General features: G+C 38.8%; 2 protein-coding genes across 2 annotated transcripts; one reads left to right on the forward strand and one right to left on the reverse strand.

Annotated features, from left to right (window-relative positions):
• Positions 1-298: 298 nt before the first annotated feature.
• Positions 299-3,717, reverse strand: cnih4 (cornichon family member 4). Its single transcript, XM_088306590.1, has 5 exons — positions 3,555-3,717; positions 3,043-3,111; positions 2,631-2,743; positions 1,153-1,293; positions 299-1,058 (listed from the first exon to the last, which is right to left on the reverse strand). The coding sequence occupies exons 1-5, from the start codon at positions 3,621-3,623 to the stop codon at positions 1,031-1,033; spliced, it is 420 nt and encodes a 139-aa protein (XP_088162716.1). The 5' UTR covers positions 3,624-3,717; the 3' UTR covers positions 299-1,030.
• A 1,560-nt stretch (positions 3,718-5,277) lies between these two features.
• On the forward strand, positions 5,278-19,221 carry gprc6a (G protein-coupled receptor, class C, group 6, member A). The gene is made up of 6 exons (XM_088305849.1): positions 5,278-5,518; positions 7,896-8,190; positions 9,185-9,988; positions 10,686-10,901; positions 11,105-11,228; positions 13,359-19,221. Exons 1-6 carry the CDS (start codon positions 5,319-5,321, stop codon positions 14,513-14,515), a joined length of 2,796 nt encoding a protein of 931 aa, XP_088161975.1. The 5' UTR covers positions 5,278-5,318; the 3' UTR covers positions 14,516-19,221.
• The last annotated feature ends 48 nt before the right edge of the window (positions 19,222-19,269 follow it).

Below are 19,269 nucleotides of genomic sequence, written 5' to 3' on the forward strand. Positions count from 1 at the left end.
CAGTGAGAAAAAAATTACCCATCAAGGACAGCACAAAATTGTTGAACTAGAAACCATAGAGAAATAAATCATATTTTGGATTTTAACCACGACAACCCCCCCATCCAATTGATATGTTTGAGTAAATATTATACAATTTTTTTTTCTTTTAGTCAAAAGGCCTGTGGGTTGCCAGTTGCCATTTTGGATCAAGTAAAATCTGGTAAAATTATTTGTCACTTTTTTTAAGTCAGTGCTTCTCATTTACTCACAAATAGAGGACACCCTCACCGACCATTGAAGAGGATATGCAAATGAAGACATTCTCTGTACTTTGTTTTATTTATGAAACTCAAAATGTCAAGAAAAAAAATAACACTGCGACAGAGACTAAGAGAGAACTGAACACATGCCTCTCATTGGAGTCATTTCAAAACATACTGCAGTCTTTCAAAAAGGAGGTGACTGCACAAATGCAGCACCCTGATGAGACACAACACAAGAAGATGCCGTAAACCTTCAAATGGAGGAATGTCTGATTTAGAGTTCACACAAGGTCAGTGCTCAGACAGAACAACACATTTGTTTTTTGAGCACAATGACCCTACTGTTGCTTAGTCTTTTTTTTTTTTAAATAGCACGTGTAGGGTGCTAATAACAAGTTCAGTGCAAAGAAACATCCCTAGCTTTAGTATTAGGACTTAATTACAAAATAAAGCCATTATATTTTAAGAATATACTGTACATCTGCATGACAGTTCAGTATCTTACCAATTTATTTTAATCGCATAGTGTTAATTTTTTTCCCCTTGCACCATTACATTGTAGTCATTTCACTATTTTTTCCCATTTTGAGTTTGGCTCTGATACCTTCGTATCAGATGCAAAGTACTTTTTGGAAGCGTATGCTATTGGCACACGAGTCAACTTGTCAGGAGAGCAGTTTAGAACGATTTTAGGCATTCAGCACAGGCACAGGATGGGAGGAGATAAATACTAAATCCAGGAGTGTGAAGATAGATGGCAAAGGTCCCACTGCCCGCGCGTGGCCTCAGTCGTTGATCAGAGCCAGAATCATGCTGTCAAAACAGAGGCCGACCATATGAGTTAACGGAAAGCCACATGAGGACTCGTAGTATTTTCAACATGTGATTGTCTTGTGTGGTCATCTACCTGTACAAATAAATGAAGAAGCAAAGCAGGTGGTAGCCCAGTTTGATCATAGCCTCCTTCATGTGGGACTTGAGCTGCCCGCGGTTGTGGATCTCCGTAGGGTCGAACACTCCCATGTTGCCCATCGGGACCTTCACGTACCTGCACCAACAACACTTTTCAATTTGACAACTGAAAAGAATTATAGGTTATACATGTACAACCAGCCAAAGTCTCCTCAACCCTAAAAAACATTTATTATAAACATTGAATGTTGGGGTACAAATTTTCACGCGTGCACCCACCGCTGGCTAAGTTCCATTCACTTGAATGGGAGCAGCAGGCGAGGCTGCCTCGTCGGTCACCCGGCCCGACGGTCGTGGCCCCACCATGGGGGAAGCGGCTTCAACCATCCGCCGGAGCACTTCGCGGCCGAAATGTTATGATGAACCAACATGCATTTTCCTTTTAAACTGTACTTTTATCGTCACTGCTGGATACTATAATCGTGTGGACTTAATCAATATTCAACACTGTAGGTGGCCGAGGCAACGTAAACATAAGCGGGACCGCCGAGATGGGCTATGGCTACGCTAAGGTAATTAAACTCTGCTGCTGAGCCTTTCTTCCTCCGACACCTGATCCATAACACACAAAACGGGTGATCTGGAACAATAAGTAGCGGGAAATCACTAAGTTCTGAACTGTTGCGTTTTATTAATCACGGAAACCTGTCTGCAAGCTCAGACTCCCTACACTGTAGTGCAACTGTACTTGAGACTAACCGTAGCACAAACATACATCAAGTTTCATCGCCAGGAAATATTGTCAAATAGTGCACACACTACAACTAACGACAACTTTACTGCACGCTTGGTGAGGATAACCAACTATACTATCATTTATTGCGGTAGTTTCTGGGTGGATATATCGTTCGGAAAAAATTTTTACGTGACAAGCCTACCACTAAATAACAAATACAGTACACTGACTAACACAAAATATGTATGATGAAGTTGGTCAGCTTCTCTACCACCAAGTTTAGCAAGTTTTCTGGGGGATACTCTGGTCATTAGACATAAACGGATGGTGTCAGTGAAAATATAAGTTATCAGAAAAACATTACAGTATAGCTCATCTTTTTATTTTATTTGCAACCAATTTCTGTCACAAACATTTTTTATGCCTCTTATTTGTATTGACACGTAAGCTACAGTACTTTGGTTATGTTTACATTTGATACGTTGAAATAGCAGTACTATTGGATGCATTTGTCATTTGATCCAGGTCTGTTTAATGTCACTTCAAAATGAAGTGAGAAAAGGTAGACACTCATCAGAAGGTGTATTTTAATTTTTTTTTAGAATACGGTGTCTACAAATATATTGTGACATATTCTTATTGTGATATAAAATGACCTATATCGTAGTTGAATGTTTTTCCATATCTCCCAGCTCTACTCATGATTTTCTCTCACGGAAATATAGGGAATGCTTTACCTATAAATGTCCCAAGCTGCTACAGGGAGGTTGAGAAAGAAGATGAACCAGTGTGTGGAGACCAACATCAGCACGGTGGACAAACACTGGCCGACCATCTCTGGTATTACCCACTGAACACACAACATCCCAAACACAGTGGGGACAACATCAGGATATTGACTCAAATTAAACCAAAGAAAGCAAATACGTGACCATTAAAAGCAATCATGCGATCGATAGATAATAAACCCAAAATGTACAGTTTATTAAACTAACATAAATTAAAGACATGAAACAACGAACGCCAGTTGAGGTATTGCATACAAATTGATGTTCGTAAATATGCATAATGTCGATTGCACATAATATGTACAGAGAATGTTACTTGTCCAGGAAGTTTGTACTAAAAAAAAAAACAATCCAGACTTACTTTGTTGAGTTTGGAGCAGCATGCTCTGGCGTTGATGTAGTCACATTCCAAATCAGACAAGGTGATAATCTAACCATCAAGTCAAGGTGGGGCAAAACATCATAAGCATTCACTTCAGAAGAGTACCATACTCCCACGACTACGACGCCTTGAGTATGACGTGGGCTATCTGAATAAAACTGCCAAGCATATTACTACGAGTCGAAGACAGCGTTAATTTACAATTAAATCTGTGTAAATGTACTTGGCTGAATGAGGAATAAATTACTGTGAAACGATGACTAACGACTGCTATCACGTTTAAGTTTCTGTAACGCTTGCAACATTTTTGAAATCCTACTAGGAACGCTACATCGGAAATGATAGCTAGATTGCTAATGTGTTAGCATGGTAGTTCTTTTTCCGCCGGTTTGCCTATTAATAAGACGAAACTCACACACATTTTTAACTGAGTATAAACATCCACAAACAACGTGCGCAACCAACAAGTAAACACGCACACTAAAGGATACAAAATAGACCGCGAGGAAAATCAGTGCACAACAGTCGATCAGTGACAAAATAAACACGGCGGCGTCCATCTTTTCTTCTGTGACCGGACCAGGACAGTATACTGCCACCTTGCGGTTGGGGGTGGCAACGGAGCATTTACTCGCACCTTTCCACAACTCTACGATGGAGCCATTATTCAATCCCCTCTGGCACCACCAAGTGTACATAAAATATATCGGCATGCAAGGAATAGTTTCTTTTATGCAAAATTTAGATTAGGATTACGCTCAATAGAAGATGACATTGACATGGAAAGGTGAGTGCAAAATGCAGTAATTGAGTCGGTATTGTCGGGGATAAAAAATACTCACATAAAAAGTGTCTCATTCATTTTCATTAAAAAATAGAGGTTTTTCAACTTTTTTGGGGGGCGGCCTTTGTTTCTTTGTTTCTTTCTTCCTTTCTTTCTTTTTTCTTTCTTTCTTTCTTTCTTTCTTTCCATATCCAGCCATACATACCCGTCTGGTAGAGAGAACATAGCTGGGGGTCAAACGATCTCCCTGAACCCCCAGTCCTCCACAATAGAGAAGGGCATGGAATCCTGGATGACCATGTAAACCAAAGCATCCAAAGCACACCACACCTGTTTCTTGACAACACAATCATGTACTAAATAGAAATTGAAATAATGAATTAAACTCGTGTTGTAAAAATATTAGTGCTGTCAAGTGATTAATTTTTTTTAACGAATACGTAATCACAAAAAAATCCATGATTAATCATGATTCATCACATTTTCAACTACTATTTTTTTGCAAAGCTTATAACAGATATTTACTTGAATAATATCTTGGAATTGATGCAAAATTACCAAATATGAAGTACATTTAATTCAAAAACTGTTCTAATAGCTTTCTTGGATTCTTGAATACGATCCAAATGGAGACATCTTTGCAGACATTTGTTTTCGAAACATTTCTCAAAACTGCCCCCAAGCGCCACACTCCAGCAGTGTTGGTTTGCAAGGGCCAGTGGTAACTTAAACGCGGTGTTTTGTTCTGAGACGTGCTAAAGGCAGCTAATATGGCACAATATTTGCAAAGTATGCAAATAATTTTTTAAGTAACTCAAACTGAGTTAACTGAGTTAAAATATTTAACTGACTTAATTTTTTGGGATCAATCACCTGAGTTAATGCTTTAATTTTGACAGCCCTAAAAAATATACTTCAATTATCACATACTATCAACTGTGACAGTCGAAGCCAGATAAAGGGATATTCCGCAGCACCACCATGAGTTTTCTTCGAATGTCATCAACTACGGTCTTATAGTCCAAAAATTGTGATTTTGTGATGTATTTTTTTTCAAATGCAATCAAAAATGCATTTGAGTTTACATACACTTCACCATACATGTTTCTGCTCAGCATCAGATATGAAATGATTAACTGTATTAAGTTTGTAAAGTGTGATGACTAAACTGATATTACGTTAAGTCCAACAGAAACCGCCCTCTTATCTGAAGATAATAAATAATTATGCACGACAAGAAATATGTTGCAGAAAATAATGAGTCACACCAGTCACATAAAAGTGGGCAGGGCCTACAAGAGGAAATGAGAATGGAGATCTAAAAAAAAAAAATGAAAAAAAACAAAGCAAAGCCAGAGGAGTGGTTTTCTTGGCCTCAGCAATGATGCTTATAAACAAATGTATCACTTTGCCTCTGGTAAAGTGGTGTAGACACAACCAGTGAGAGAGAAAGGAGGGAGACGACACAATTATGACACAGATTTCGCCAGCATTTTATTTGTATGTCAACCTTTGTTGTATTATTTTGGGGAAAGGGGCTTCTGAACTTCATATGAAAACACCAGGAGCTACAGCCAGAGGAAATGTCATTGTAGGAGGAATGTTCCCCTTGCATTCATTTGTGGAGATAAATGGGGATTCCTTCGCTCTCCAGACCCACACGTGTGTTGGGTAAGTCAAATTGAGTAGAACGCTAATGTATGACAACATTTTTTTTTTACAAAGCATGACTTAATTATTTTCATGATTGTCGCTGAATGTTAATTCGGAATCATTCTGCTATCCTTTTTAGTTATTTTCAATTTGTTTTCAAAGTGGGTTTAAAATGTCTTATATACTACATTTACATGTTAAGTGGATTTAAAAAAAGGCGACACTCCCAAGCACAAATTCCAGATTTTTGTGATATAAAAAAAATTAAACCAACTTTTACCCCACTAATATGTCCTTTGACTTGTACAATAACTTCTAGTAAATGATAATGTGATTTTTAAATTAATTGGGATAAAGTACAAGAGCTTGATCAAATCTTAACAAAGATAATAATGTTCACTTAGCTGCTGCTAATAATTTTGACTTTCTCATGTGAATAATTGAGGTTAGGAATATATTCTATATCTCCCAATATTGTAGTTGTGCACTTCTGTTACCGAAAATGACACTTATCTATTTATTGTTAACTTCATAAATCAATGATACTGAACCCTCAGTAGCTCCTGATGGTATGTGAGTTAGTAGCGCTTTGAGTGCTACACAAGTGACAGCCCATTGTCAATGAAAAATAACCTTTTTTTTTCTTTCTAAAGACAGGATATTTGATACAGCTTTTCCATTATATGTGTTATTCGTTTAAATCCCAATATTTAATGGCAATACAATGGATATTATGATGTTGTGAGTGTCAATGCGTTAATAAAAACTACCTATATCAAATACATAAATTCATTTATGCCCACATAAACAACGTTTTCTGAATCATCTAGTATTTGATGATGACACGTCTGAATTTGTAGGCCTTGTTTTGAAGTTAAATGGTATATGCTCAATGAAATTTTAGGCAGGGAAGAATTTGACATGAAATAAAAGCTTTAGTTCATTAAAATGTTTTTTTTTTTTTGGTAACTCTAATGATATTAGGTGGAAAAGTTTCTTGACGCTAACAGAGCTTTTATGAGCTGTCACTCTTGATGCCATCACAATAGATTTAAAATGAAACTATTTATCATGGTATTGAAGTACAGACACTCCTCTTTAATTGAAGACATTTCACAAATGGTTATTACATTCGCCTTTTATGTAAAATATCTCAATTCTTTTTAAAACTGTCATTTGTAATACTTGGATGAAAATTGGTTGTTTGAAGTCTGGAGTCCCTCCAACATCTGAATATCGTCATTGTCTCTAACGGCAGCCGTCTTCACTTAAGTGTTTCTTTGTGGCTTCTATCATCCTGCCACCACTTTGTCTCCACTAAGTCAAATGCACGCATTGAAATCAGACAACTTAATTTGCCATTGTGTACTAGTATTTAATTCATTTGTCTGAGTTTGCTTTTCACAACAAGAAAACAAAAGTGGATGATCTGGAGTGGATCACTTTATAATTTTTAAAGCCCTTTATAGCGTCAACCGAAGTCAACAATAGGTAATGGAGATACTTTAATGAATGCAAATATAAAGGCTTGACAATAAAGTGCAACCCATTTGTAACCAGAACAGGAAAGCCAGACTTGTCTTTGCCGGAAAACCAAAAAAGGCCTCTCAGGTTGTGGAATCTGGTTATTTTTTTGAGACAGGGATGACGTGACTTAAAATGATGGCAGTCGCTGAATACGGTGACGGGAAGGAACAGTTTAAGATTTGATGATTCATGATTGATTCATTGGTGTACATGATTCTGCATACTCCGTCATGTGTCACACATTACTCCTGAATAAATTAAATAGTCAATCGAAGAAGTAAAGCAAGACTTTTTTTTAAGGCAAAATGGAGCATTCTAAAGACTAAGTCAGTCGTCTGATCCCAACCCAAGACCCACAAACGATACAACACAACTTTATTTATATAGTGCATTTCACAACAGTTGGAGCTGTAACACAGAGCTTTCCATATGGTGTAATATAAGTAATAATAAATAAGAACACAAATTAAAACACATAAACAAGAGATATCAGAAGAACAGCAGAACAGCGACAGTCTCATGTTGAGTCGTAAGCCAAAGAACAAAAATGTTTCTTCAAACGAGTTTTAAAAGTGGACAGAGAGGGGGCTTGCCTCACATTCAGTGGAAGGTAATTGCACAGGGAAGGGCCGGCAACAGAAAAGGCACAATCCCCCTGAGGCTCTGCCTAGTCCTTGGCACCTGCTGCGGCAGGTGCGTAGGGGTGGAGGAGCTCGGCGAGGCCATTTAAAGATTTGAATGCGAACAGAAGTATCTTCTGTCTTTTTCAAAACACCTTTTTATTTTTCTGCAAATGGAAAAAAAGGCCCTGTGGAGTGAAATGCGAGAGTACATTGAGTTGTATTAATAAATGTTTTTCTTCACACAGGTTATCCATTCCGGCCGTGGGACTCTTGCTGAGTATGATGAATGCAATTGATACGATGAATAAATCTCCTTTACTGATGGATCTTAACATCACTCTGGGCTACCGGATCCAAGACTCCTGCTATGATATCAACACAGGTCTGAGAGGCACAGCAGACTTCATCGAGCAGGCAAAGTGTGGAACACAACACGCTTCCTCGACATGTGATCAACCGGTTGTCGCCATGGTGGGCTCTTCGTTTTCTGAAATGTCGATTGTTGTCGCCAGGCAACTATCCCTTGACATGATTCCCCAAGTAAGTTTTTAAGATTTTACTCACTTGGATTATTTATTACTTTTTTGTGTGGCACCCTTTGCTCCTTGCTTTTTATAGACACTGTCCTCATCAAGTATGTGAGGGAGCTTAATAACATACTGTGATAATGTATTGTTCGTGTGAGTGACAGGTAAGAGTTTCCAATTTATTCAGTGGACACACCCATGGCACCCGAGAGGAAGTCTTACTTTTTCACAATGTTGAAGTCGGATTTCGTAGATTTTTTAATTTATTTTTGTTATTTTGTTGTTGATTCATCTTTGGCGTGCTTGTTCAAAACATTCTTCTCTTTGGTGTGTCAATTTTACAAGATGCTGTTTCCCTTTAATGGATCATTAATCTTGAAATACTTATAAGGATTTATTGTTTGCAAGAATTTAGTTGCACAAAAATTAAGATTCAAGATTTTTGTTTGAAAGAGATGCACAGCGCAGATGCTCCGGTTTTGACCGTCAAATGTATTTAAAAGGAAACAAAAAAATAAAGGGAGAGAATATTCTTGATTTATTAAACCTTGTTAGTTTTTAAAATTAATTTTAAAGGTCTTGGTATATTCACTCGTCTTGGTCTCTCGTCTCAGTTTTGGTATTGACCCAGGCTCGACTGCCAAAGGTCTTGACCTTGACCTTGTCACTGCTTGTGTGTAGTATGTGAATGTGTTCTGAAGACACAGTATGATTAAATTCAGTTTAACAACAATGAATATTAAAACAATAATAAACATATTGTGTACTTTAAAACTTTACACTCGTATTTTTAGAATGGAATATCTTAGTATTCCACATGTGACCCTTTAGCATTTGTCCAAAAAAAAAAAAAAAAGCTCAGAGTTCTAAAGATAAAGATAAAGATGTCCTTTATTAGTCCCACAATGGGGAAATTTGCGGTCTTTGTCATGAATGACTAAGTATGCAAATCTTTTCTTCCATGTTGAACCTGTTCATTTCCTGAAGAATGCACTTTATATTTACAGATCAGTTATTCATCAACAGCTGTGATTCTGAGTGACAAGCAACGTTTTCCCAGCTTCTTGAGGACGGTTCCGAATGATAAGCACCAGACAGCTGCCATGGCCAAACTAATCAACCTCCACGGTTGGAACTGGGTGGGAATGGTAGTCTCGGATGGCGATTATGGTCGTTCAGCACTTGAGCACTTTGGGGATCAAGCAGCTGAAAACGGAATTTGTATCGCATTCAAAATAATCCTTCCACGCAGCGGTTCAGAGGAAGACTTAAGATCTGCCGTCAAAAAAGCTGTCCGAACCATCTTTAAAAACCCTAAGGCACAGGTGATTGTGTCCTTTGCAAAGTCCTCTCACATGTACGACATTTTCCAGGAAATGAAGAATGAGATTCTGAGAAATGAGCAAAGCATGGAGTCCATGAGAAGGTTGTGGTTGGCCAGTGACAGTTGGTCCGCTGAGGGCTTTGTGGAAGGAGACGTATACCTCGAGGATGTAGGACAAGTTGTAGGTTTCAACTTCAAAACTGGAAACGTGTCGTCTTTCAACAAGTACCTGGACAGGCTGGAGGCGACCGGACTTAACAACACATGGAACAACACTTACCTGGAACAAGCCTTCATGCTGATGAATGACAGCGGCATTTCCCGAAACACTTCGCTGGCATCTGAAGTTGTGAAGATGGTTAAAGATACCATGAACCCGGCCACGATCTTGAGTGTCGAATTGGCTGTGGCCGCCACAGCTCAAGCTATAGCCTCTCTCTGCAGGACCAGGGATTGCAAAACACCAGGGAACCTGCAGCCGTGGGAGGTAGTCTCTCCAATCAATATTATATAACCACCTTTCTAAAATTAAACAGCAACCACCTGCACACCTACGTATACACGCCTTTGAATTGGATGCTTAAATGGAAAAGCAAATTGTTGGCGGCAGCCAGGTGACAACATTTATGAGGAAGCAGACAATCACTTCCCAGAAGTGATTTAATTGAAGTAAAAAAAGCAAATCGGAATCTTTGTTTTAAATCAACAAGACGCCAAGTTGAAGACACGCCAGGGATTCGATTCAGTTCCTGATAACACAAACGTGCACACGGCTCACGTTCACACAAAACAGCGACTTGATTTTTAACTGATGCATTGTGTATGCAATTGTATTTATTTGCGTGACCCAAACCTGTGATTGATGTTTCGAGAAAATAAAATCGTAAATCGTTTCGTCACAAGAAAAGAAAACAGAAATAAAGCGGAAATGTGGTGATTAAAAAAGTCAGACAGAGTCAAGGATTTGTAAGAAAATATCTCTTCAAGAAAAAGCTGGTTTTTTTAAAAAAAAAAAAAAGCAATTTTAATGAGCGAATGCCGCTTTATTTATTTTGCAAAATCTAAATTTAAACTAAAATGAAAACTGAACTTGACAAGATCCTCAACTGCTGTCATCTTATTGCAAGTGCATGTTTATGCTCCCGTTTTCTTCAGCATCACATCATTTTTTTTTTCTTCGGCAGGTATTGGAAGCTCTTCGGATACATGAATTTGAAAGTCAAGGGAAGAAATACACTTTTGACGACCAAGGAGACATCAACGAAGGTTATGATATTGCCATATGGAGGTCAATCGAAGGGAAAATTTACGTTCTTGACATTGTTGCTGAGTACAATCCACAAAGCAGCAACTTAACCCTAACAAACAGCAACTCCATACGTCTTTTTCAAGACTTGCGGGTGAGCCTCCATCCTGCTACCACTACATCACTTTGTAGACACAAACAGAGTATGCATGCTGAATATATGGCTCTTTAGGCAAGTTTATTGTCACGTTTTGGTAAACGTCTACTCATGTTGTCGTAACATAATCCAGCAAATCGAATGACATTTGCACAGTGCTGGAAAACTAAATTGCTTATGTGCATTTTCCTTGCTTACAGCGCATCATCTCAAAATGTTCCAATAGCTGCATGCCTGGGGAGTTCAAGAAAACATCGGAGGGTCAACACACTTGTTGTTATGAATGCATCAACTGTACAGAGAATTACTACTCCAATGACACAGGTAAATAATTCCCCTGTGAATGCTGTTGTGCTGCACAATCGTCGTCTTTCGTGCCAGCACTCAGCAAAATTAATTAAGGCATATGGCACGTAATCAAGCTAGGAAAGTTTCACTTGCTTGAATTAAAAGCTAAGGTGCAAATGTGATTTTTATGAAAGTCATTCATTTGGCCAGTTTGAAGTACCTTTTCTTTTCAGTTGGTTAGTTGAGAATATATTTGACATATAAAGTGTGATGAACATGCAGTTGATTGGAATATACTCATACGCAACATTGAACAGATTACTTAGTAGTATATGTCTTTTCCTTGGATGAGCTTAACATTGGCACTTATATAATAGGTTTGCATGTAGAAACTAACTAATACTACTAAAATGCGCCCCCCAAACGACTCTGTTGTAGGGCTGCATGATATTGGAAAAAAAATGACATTGCGATTTTTGGGGAGCCTGCGATGTACATTAAAACTAGAAAAACTTTCACCAGATGACTCAAATAGCTCTGTTTGGGAAGACTTTGCTTTGTTTATTATACAGCTCTGGGATGGCCACTTGAGAGAAATACGTACGCCACGGCATTTTATACCTTTAGTCGAGCGTCCAGATCATTTTTTTAAACCTCTATTTCGTGACGGCGTTGAAATGCTTTCACTTTCGCTTTCGCCCCCCGTGAAAAGTTATTGCATTCGTGACTTGTCGATGCTGTTTGGACTTCTTATCATAAGGTGTTATAATAAAGGCGCCTGTCATTGTTTTTTGAGTAGATGGTTTTACATCGGGTCCCACGAATAAGTCTGAACTGGTTATAAAGGGGCTCGTAATAGCATTCAAATGGTCGGACAGGTTTGTTGTATTACCTCGTGTTGCAGCAACAACGGCGAGGCACTGTCGGCAGAGGGTTTTTTGTGTGTTGTATATTCCTTTTTATGGCCGAAATAATTCCATATTTCAGATGTTGACTTTCTTTTGGGGACTAAATGCTACCGTCGTCTCTTCCATGTCGCCTGTTAGTGTTTTCAGAGCGCACAGAGTGGAGGGGGTGGGGGTGTGGCCAGTGACTGGCGAGAGGGAAGGGGTGATCGTGACAGGCTTGTAGAGCACACAGTAGCTTGCTGTTTCTATGAAGCTAAACAAAAGACAAAAACATCACACGTCCTACGATATGACAATCGCGCATGCGCACATCGCAATCGCGATGTTCAAACCGCACATCGTGCAGCCGTACTCTGTAGGGATTTATGGGCTTTTTTTTGTGATTAGTTTTACGACAAATTGGCACACCCCGTTTTGGAGCTCGGCTTGTTATTTATTCCGGTTTCACTGTCTACGTCACAGCCGGGAGGCAATATTGCTCGCTTTGCCAGTTCTGTTGTCTTAAATGGCGACCGATCGCCACCAAAATACCAATGCACATTACTACAGTTGTCCACTTTAACATGTAAAATGACTTTTAGTCAAGGCCGCTTCGGGAATGTCAGTGTTCGACAACCAAAAAGTTTCAGCGAGGAGGCTTACTCCACAGCCGACTGTAGCCGTATTGGAACGTAACATCGAGTGGTTTGCGCATAGACGGAGCTGTTACGCTCCAAACAATAAGGCGTATTTTCGTTACGCTGTGCTTTACTAGAGCTGTTAATGCTAACATTGGTTCTAGTGCTAAGTCCAACATGTTTTGTAAGTAGGCGCTAGGTCGCATTTTGGTTGGATTAGCATGCGACAGTGCTTTCCATTCAGTGGGCTAAGCAATGCAGTTTCTCTTCTTCACTGTTCTTTATTTACATCCTTAGACTAACCTAAGTTGGGTGTGATTTCATTGTAATGTCAGTTTCGCATCATTGTTATCAGTGTGCCAATTGTTTGATGTTCCTGCTCGAGATTCCAGACCCTATTAAATGGTGCGAGTGACCTCTGTCTGCTCTTCCAAGCTAAAGACTGGGTTAGGGTTTATCAGGTTAGTGGATTGAAGGTGACAATTAGTGCTCTTTAAAAAGCAGTTGCACATTACCAGGAAGGTGAAAAAGCACAAGTTTACGCACTCTTGTTTACACATTGTTACCATCCTTCTCATTTGTCTTAAATGAACTGCTTGAATTCATTTGGTACTCCTGTGTGTCCCTCTTTATTCTTTCAGATATGGACGAATGTATGAGCTGTGATAAAAGCATAGAGTGGTCTCCTCAGGGAAGCACCACATGCTTGCCGAAAACTGTCCAATTCTTCCGCTGGCGCAACCCATATGCTATAGTCCTCCTGGTGCTCTCCGGTCTGGGCATCGTGCTGGTTCTGATGGTGTCAGCACTGTTTATCCATAAGCGAGACACCCCTGTGGTGAAAGCCGCCGGCGGACCCCTGAGTCAGGTCATCCTGTACTCTTTGGTTGTCAGTTTCGTCAGTGCCGTGCTGTTTGTCGGCCAGCCTTGCTCCATCCAGTGCAAAGTTCGTCAAGTGCTCTTTGGCGTCAGCTTCACTGTGTGTGTGTCATGCATCCTGGTTAAATCCTTAAAGATCCTTCTGGCATTCCGGTTTAACATAGACGTGCAGCAAGCTCTCCGGAAAGTCTATCAGTGCTACTTAATTGTCATTGCATGCGTAACGTTACAGGTTATCATTTGCATCTGCTGGCTGGTCCTCAAAAGTCCGTATAAACATGTTGTTCTGAAGCCCAAAACTCTCCAGGAACAATGTCATGAAGGATCATATTTGGCCTTTGGTGTGATGCTGGGCTACATTGGACTTTTGGCGTTAGTTTGTTTCATCTGCGCCTTTGTGGGGCGCAAATTACCAGAGCCGTACAATGAGGCCAAATTCATTACCTTCAGCATGCTGCTTTACCTTTCTTCCTGGCTTAGTTTTGTCCCCATCTACATCAACACATCTGGAGTGTATCTTTCAGCTGTGGAAATGGTGATGATTCTCATCTCCAATTACGGCATCATAGGTTGTCATTTCCTCCCAAAGTGCTACATAATCCTTTTTAAGAAAAATCAAAACACCAGCAATGCTTTCAGGGTAAACCTGTATCAGTATAATGTAAGAAGTACAGATTCATTTTCCGTGTGTGGTAGTTCAGTGTCAGAGAAACATCACAGCAGTAAGGAGAGTGTGAGACATTCTCCGTCCTGCTCGACTGAAAAAGACTACGTCAAACCAGCTGTGCTGGAAGAATACAGAACAGGAGACAGTTTCAACGTTTCTTACAGAGGTAAAAATCAATTCATTGATCGATACAGTTTCCACAGAAGAAGCAGCAGCTTATCGGCTCTTCCTGACCGTCCATCCATTAGCTAGCTCAAGAGGGTGTAACCCGATAACATGACGATGCAAATAACTGAAAATGGGTCTGAAAGTTTTTGTAAATGTCCCATGTCTAAATACTTTTCTACCATCAGTTTTTGTTTTGACAGCCAAATTGAAACAATCTCTCCACGGTTTTGGACTTTGCAAGGAAGAGTCTATTGATTTTGATTGGTTCTAAAAATAAAACTTGATTGCGTTGTCAGAAATAAAAATAAATAAATAAATAACAAAAAACCCAAAAAAAAAAACAGTCCTCATGCACATTAGTTCATCCATCAAGCCAGGAGCAGTATTTTCTATGTCCCTTTCCTGATCAGAGTCAATGCGAGAATATTTGATTGATTTGGGGAAAATTTGTGGGGGTACCCCCTGAATTGTTTGCCAGTCATTACACAACACTTACAGGATAGCCCAAAACACACCCACATTCACATTGTCGCTGAGTAAGAAGTGAGTTCATGTGATGAGTCAAGGGAACGATTGCACCATCAGAGGCGGATAATTTTGATAATTAAATCACAGTTATAAACCGCACATGGGTCTTCACCGTGATTTCTGAGCCCACATTCCATAAACTTGCTTACTGAAAACTAATGCAGAGGTCACTAATCTTTTTGAAAGTGAGAGCTACTTTTAGGGGACTCATTCATGCGAAGGCTGACCAGTTTGATACACACTTCTGAAATAACAATGCTGAATTGGATATTTTCCCTTTGTGAAGACAAGGGTCATATTAATGATTATTGACAATAATTATACTAATGATTTTACATAGTCGGAAACTAAGAAATATCAATAAAAAAATTAGTTTCCGTTAATCTAGGCAAATATTAACGTTTTCAAACAATCGCTTCGTAGGTCAGTTAGTTTTACAACAAGCTTACATGTGGTACTTGGGGGCTACCAGGTGGCGACCACTGTGCTAAATTGTCCTTTAAACCCGCTCAAAAATGAAGGAATCACTCCATTCTGAGGGAAAAAAATGAGACAGCAACAAAAGAACACATAGCTAGTACTTTGCTGAACCACCTCTGGTTTTTCAGAGCAGCTCGCATTGACTTACTGTCGTAAATGATTAAGAGTACTCGTCATCAATCTAGCGCCAATTTTCTCTAATTGCTTTTGCCAGATCAATTTTGCAGAATGGAGACCTGTCATGGGCCACTTTTGATTGGATTGATTTTAATTTGGAAACCAGTATGCTTGCCTTCAAAAAGCTCCCCATGTTGTTTGTAGTGGGTCCAGATTTTGGAAACAGCCGATTGTGGACAACCAACATATTTTGCAACTTTGCTTGATGATTCAGCTTCTTTAAGAAGTTTGTTAATCCTCTCCTTTGTTTAAATTGACATCCCTCGCTTTGAAGCCATGATTCATGTCAGTCCACTTGGTGCAACGGTTCTCCACAGCGTGAGCACTCCTGTTTAACTGATTAACCAGCCGTTACCATATTGCTTTTTCCTTAGAATTGAGTGATTCCATATTTTCTTTTACTCTGTTTGGTCTAAAAATGTAACTCTTACTGACTACCATGTTTGTTCTTAATTTCTTTTAATATTTCTTAAAGGCAGAAAGTTGAAATGACTTCTGTTTTGTTTAATATCTGCGATCTGCTTTTCCTACAAATGAAAACAACGGAATGAAGATCATCTTAGATTGCCGATTTCATTATATGTATATATCTTTTCGAATATGTTTGCCTACATGTGTCACGTGATTGACTGGTTCTCACAATTGATTTGGATTAAGAAACGGCCGTCCTAAATGCCTTCAGCAAGAACTTTGAAGTCGATTAGCATGTAGGAATGTGGACGAGCTGTGTACGAACGGAACTCTTCATCATGACATTAATTGTCACAGGATCCCGTTTGCACGAAATGCATAGTTGTCTGATTAACGTGCTGGCACAACTTGAAAAAAGACAGGCAAATGCAAAGCGACCTTTATAATACTCAAATATTTGAGATATTTACAACAATAATGGAGTCCAAAAGAAAAATGATTGGCCTTCTAACAGTATTGTTTGTGGTGATGACACACATAAAGAGCAGCTCACCTGTATTGTACCAAGTGTAACCTGTTTAATTCCTCTGCTCTATTCAAACTCAGGCTTTAATCTAACATGTTACTGTCAATCTCTTTGCATTCAAGTCAAGGTTATGTATTCTTTGTTCTTTTTATTCGACTGCAAAATCTCCAACTATGGGACATGGGCCAATAGAACCCATTAGATTTCGGCAGTGAAACTAAATGAATATGCATATCAATTCATTTTCTATTCTATTAGCACAAGCATTTTGCGTGTCATTTTAGAATATGCGTGAGTTCATTCATTAGCAAGTAACAAACTGTGTTCCAGGGTCAAATTTTAAAGTAACTGGTATTGGTTTAAACTCACGCTGAGCAATTCTACTGATATATGCATGTACAAGAAAAGTATTATTGGGCAAGGTAATTGTGACATATAGTCGACGCCTGCCTCGCGGGGTGATAGGGACCACGACAACTTGAAATGCATATATATATATATATATATATATATAACCACCACGTCTTTGTATTTTTAAATTGAAAATAGAATCAACAAAAATGCAAATCCGCAGATGCCAAACCACAAGTACGCGCGGGCCAACCTTATTTATGCAAACCAAAACTAGCAAAGCAGAATTTAATCACACGTGTCATAAAACTGCTTGAAATCCTTGTCTCAGGCTGAATACAAATATTATACAGGTATTAATGTAGATGTATCAAATATTTGTGATCATTTGAGTTTGAAGGACACCCTTTTACGTCACGTCTGTGAAAAACATCAGGAAAGGGAAGTAGTGTCTACACGTCAGGCATGTCATATCTGAACGTGACTTTATTTTCAGGTGCGTGCAAGTGATTTCATCTTTTAACCTACTTGTGTCGCTCCAGTTGTCTTGATGGCATGCATCTATAAACAAGAGAAAGGCAACTGAGCCATTTCCCACACAAAAGAAATCAGATTAAAAACAACAAACGAATTGAATGGATAGCGTCAGAGCGAGACCATGAACCGCGTCAGGTGCGGCATGTCGAGTTTTTCCACAACAGAAAATCCCCAACTGCAAACTTGTCCGTCTGGTTGCGTGACAAAGTCAGAACAGGGGTAAAGAAACCTTTTTAATCTTACACCTCGATAAATTCCATCAAATCCCTTTCAGTAATTGTCATTCTATTAGCGGGCCTATGTCAACAGAAGAATATGGGGACGTGATGTTTTTGCAACAAAGAAAAAAAAAACCTTTAGGTCAACATTTAAGGGGTACAGGCAGCTCCGGCCTTTCAAGATCAAGAGAAATGTAAAGTTTTCTCCTAAATGCAGCTAAACTCAAAAGAAATATCAGAGCCGATAATGGATTACAGTGTCCTCTCTCTGTTAATAATATAAGACTTTATCACATTTAACACAAATAAATAAATAACCTGATTTCTGATGCTTCTTTAAACTTTCTGTTGGAGTAAGAATCATTTGTACTATTGGGGTTTGGATGTACAAGTCTTAAAATAAAATACTTCAGTGTTTATAATGACATTTAGGTACTGTATTTACGATTCGGCATGACAGGGTGCATTAAAGTTATGGCATCTATTATGGTGTGCTCAGCTTCAGCAGCAGAATCTGCTGCGGACAAAAGATCGCGCTCCATATATGTTTGAGGCTACTGTAACTGTGCAATATTCAGTATGTCGTACTGTTATACGATAAATACTGTTCGCTTATATGTGCAATATTTAATGTTATTTTATTTTCCTTACACAGTGAACCGCTGCATATTCACCATCATTCGGCATTCACAAATTCACCTATATGTGTTTTTTTTTTTTTTACTCACAGTAGGATGGTTCAGGTGGTAGAGTGTAAGTCTCCCAACCTGAAGGTTGGGGGGCTTGTTCCTCAACCCTTAAATGACTTTTTTTTTTTTTATTGAGAAATCGTATGCAAGTCAAATTTACTGTAAATTTCACCCGTTAATTCTCCTTTGAATTTCTGAGTGGGAAAAAAACAGTTTTTATTCAAGTCAATATTGCTCCAAATTCTTTTTCTTTTACTTTCAAATTTTCTTTTAAGCCTTTTTAGAGTAAAATGTATTCAAACGATTGCCGAGCCTCACGTAAGGTGGCATGATTGTGCTGAAGAATTGAACTACTGTAACATGGAATCATGATTGCGCACATGCTGGATGTGTGACGTTCACTGCCACTCTGAACATTTAAACTCCTGTGGACATCATACAATCCCTTTTAAAAAGATCCTTTCCATTATAAGTGTTTTATGGGCGTCTTTTGGCATCAATAGGCAATTCCAAATTACTTGGAGGTTTTGGTGGTGTGTTTATGTGGGGGTCCCTTTCCCCACATCCACTGTGTAATAGTGCACTCATTTTACTAGAATACCTTGATAATTATTTTCACACTGTACTCTCTGGATAGTGAACGCATGGATTTCCCAACTGTCTGTGTATTGAATATAAGCGTTGCCGCTTACATTTAATTTACAACATAATGAGTTCCTTTGAGAAAGTATATACAGAAAAAATGTTTGATTGTCCATGTGTTTTGAACAATAGCTAGTATTTTTTTTATTTATTTTTACAGATAAAATGCAAAGCAAACGGTGGTTGCGAAGCATTAACAGCATTGTAACTATTCTGTGGAGATGCCGGAAATGATCTGTAAGGTGGTTATGTCAATAAATTGTCAATCATAATGGCTCA

This window comes from Idiotropiscis lumnitzeri, chromosome 10, assembly GCF_059441095.1.
Source record: "Idiotropiscis lumnitzeri isolate Australia: NSW breed Sydney's pygmy pipehorse chromosome 10, RoL_Ilum_1.0, whole genome shotgun sequence".
Taxonomy (NCBI): domain Eukaryota; kingdom Metazoa; phylum Chordata; class Actinopteri; order Syngnathiformes; family Syngnathidae; genus Idiotropiscis; species Idiotropiscis lumnitzeri.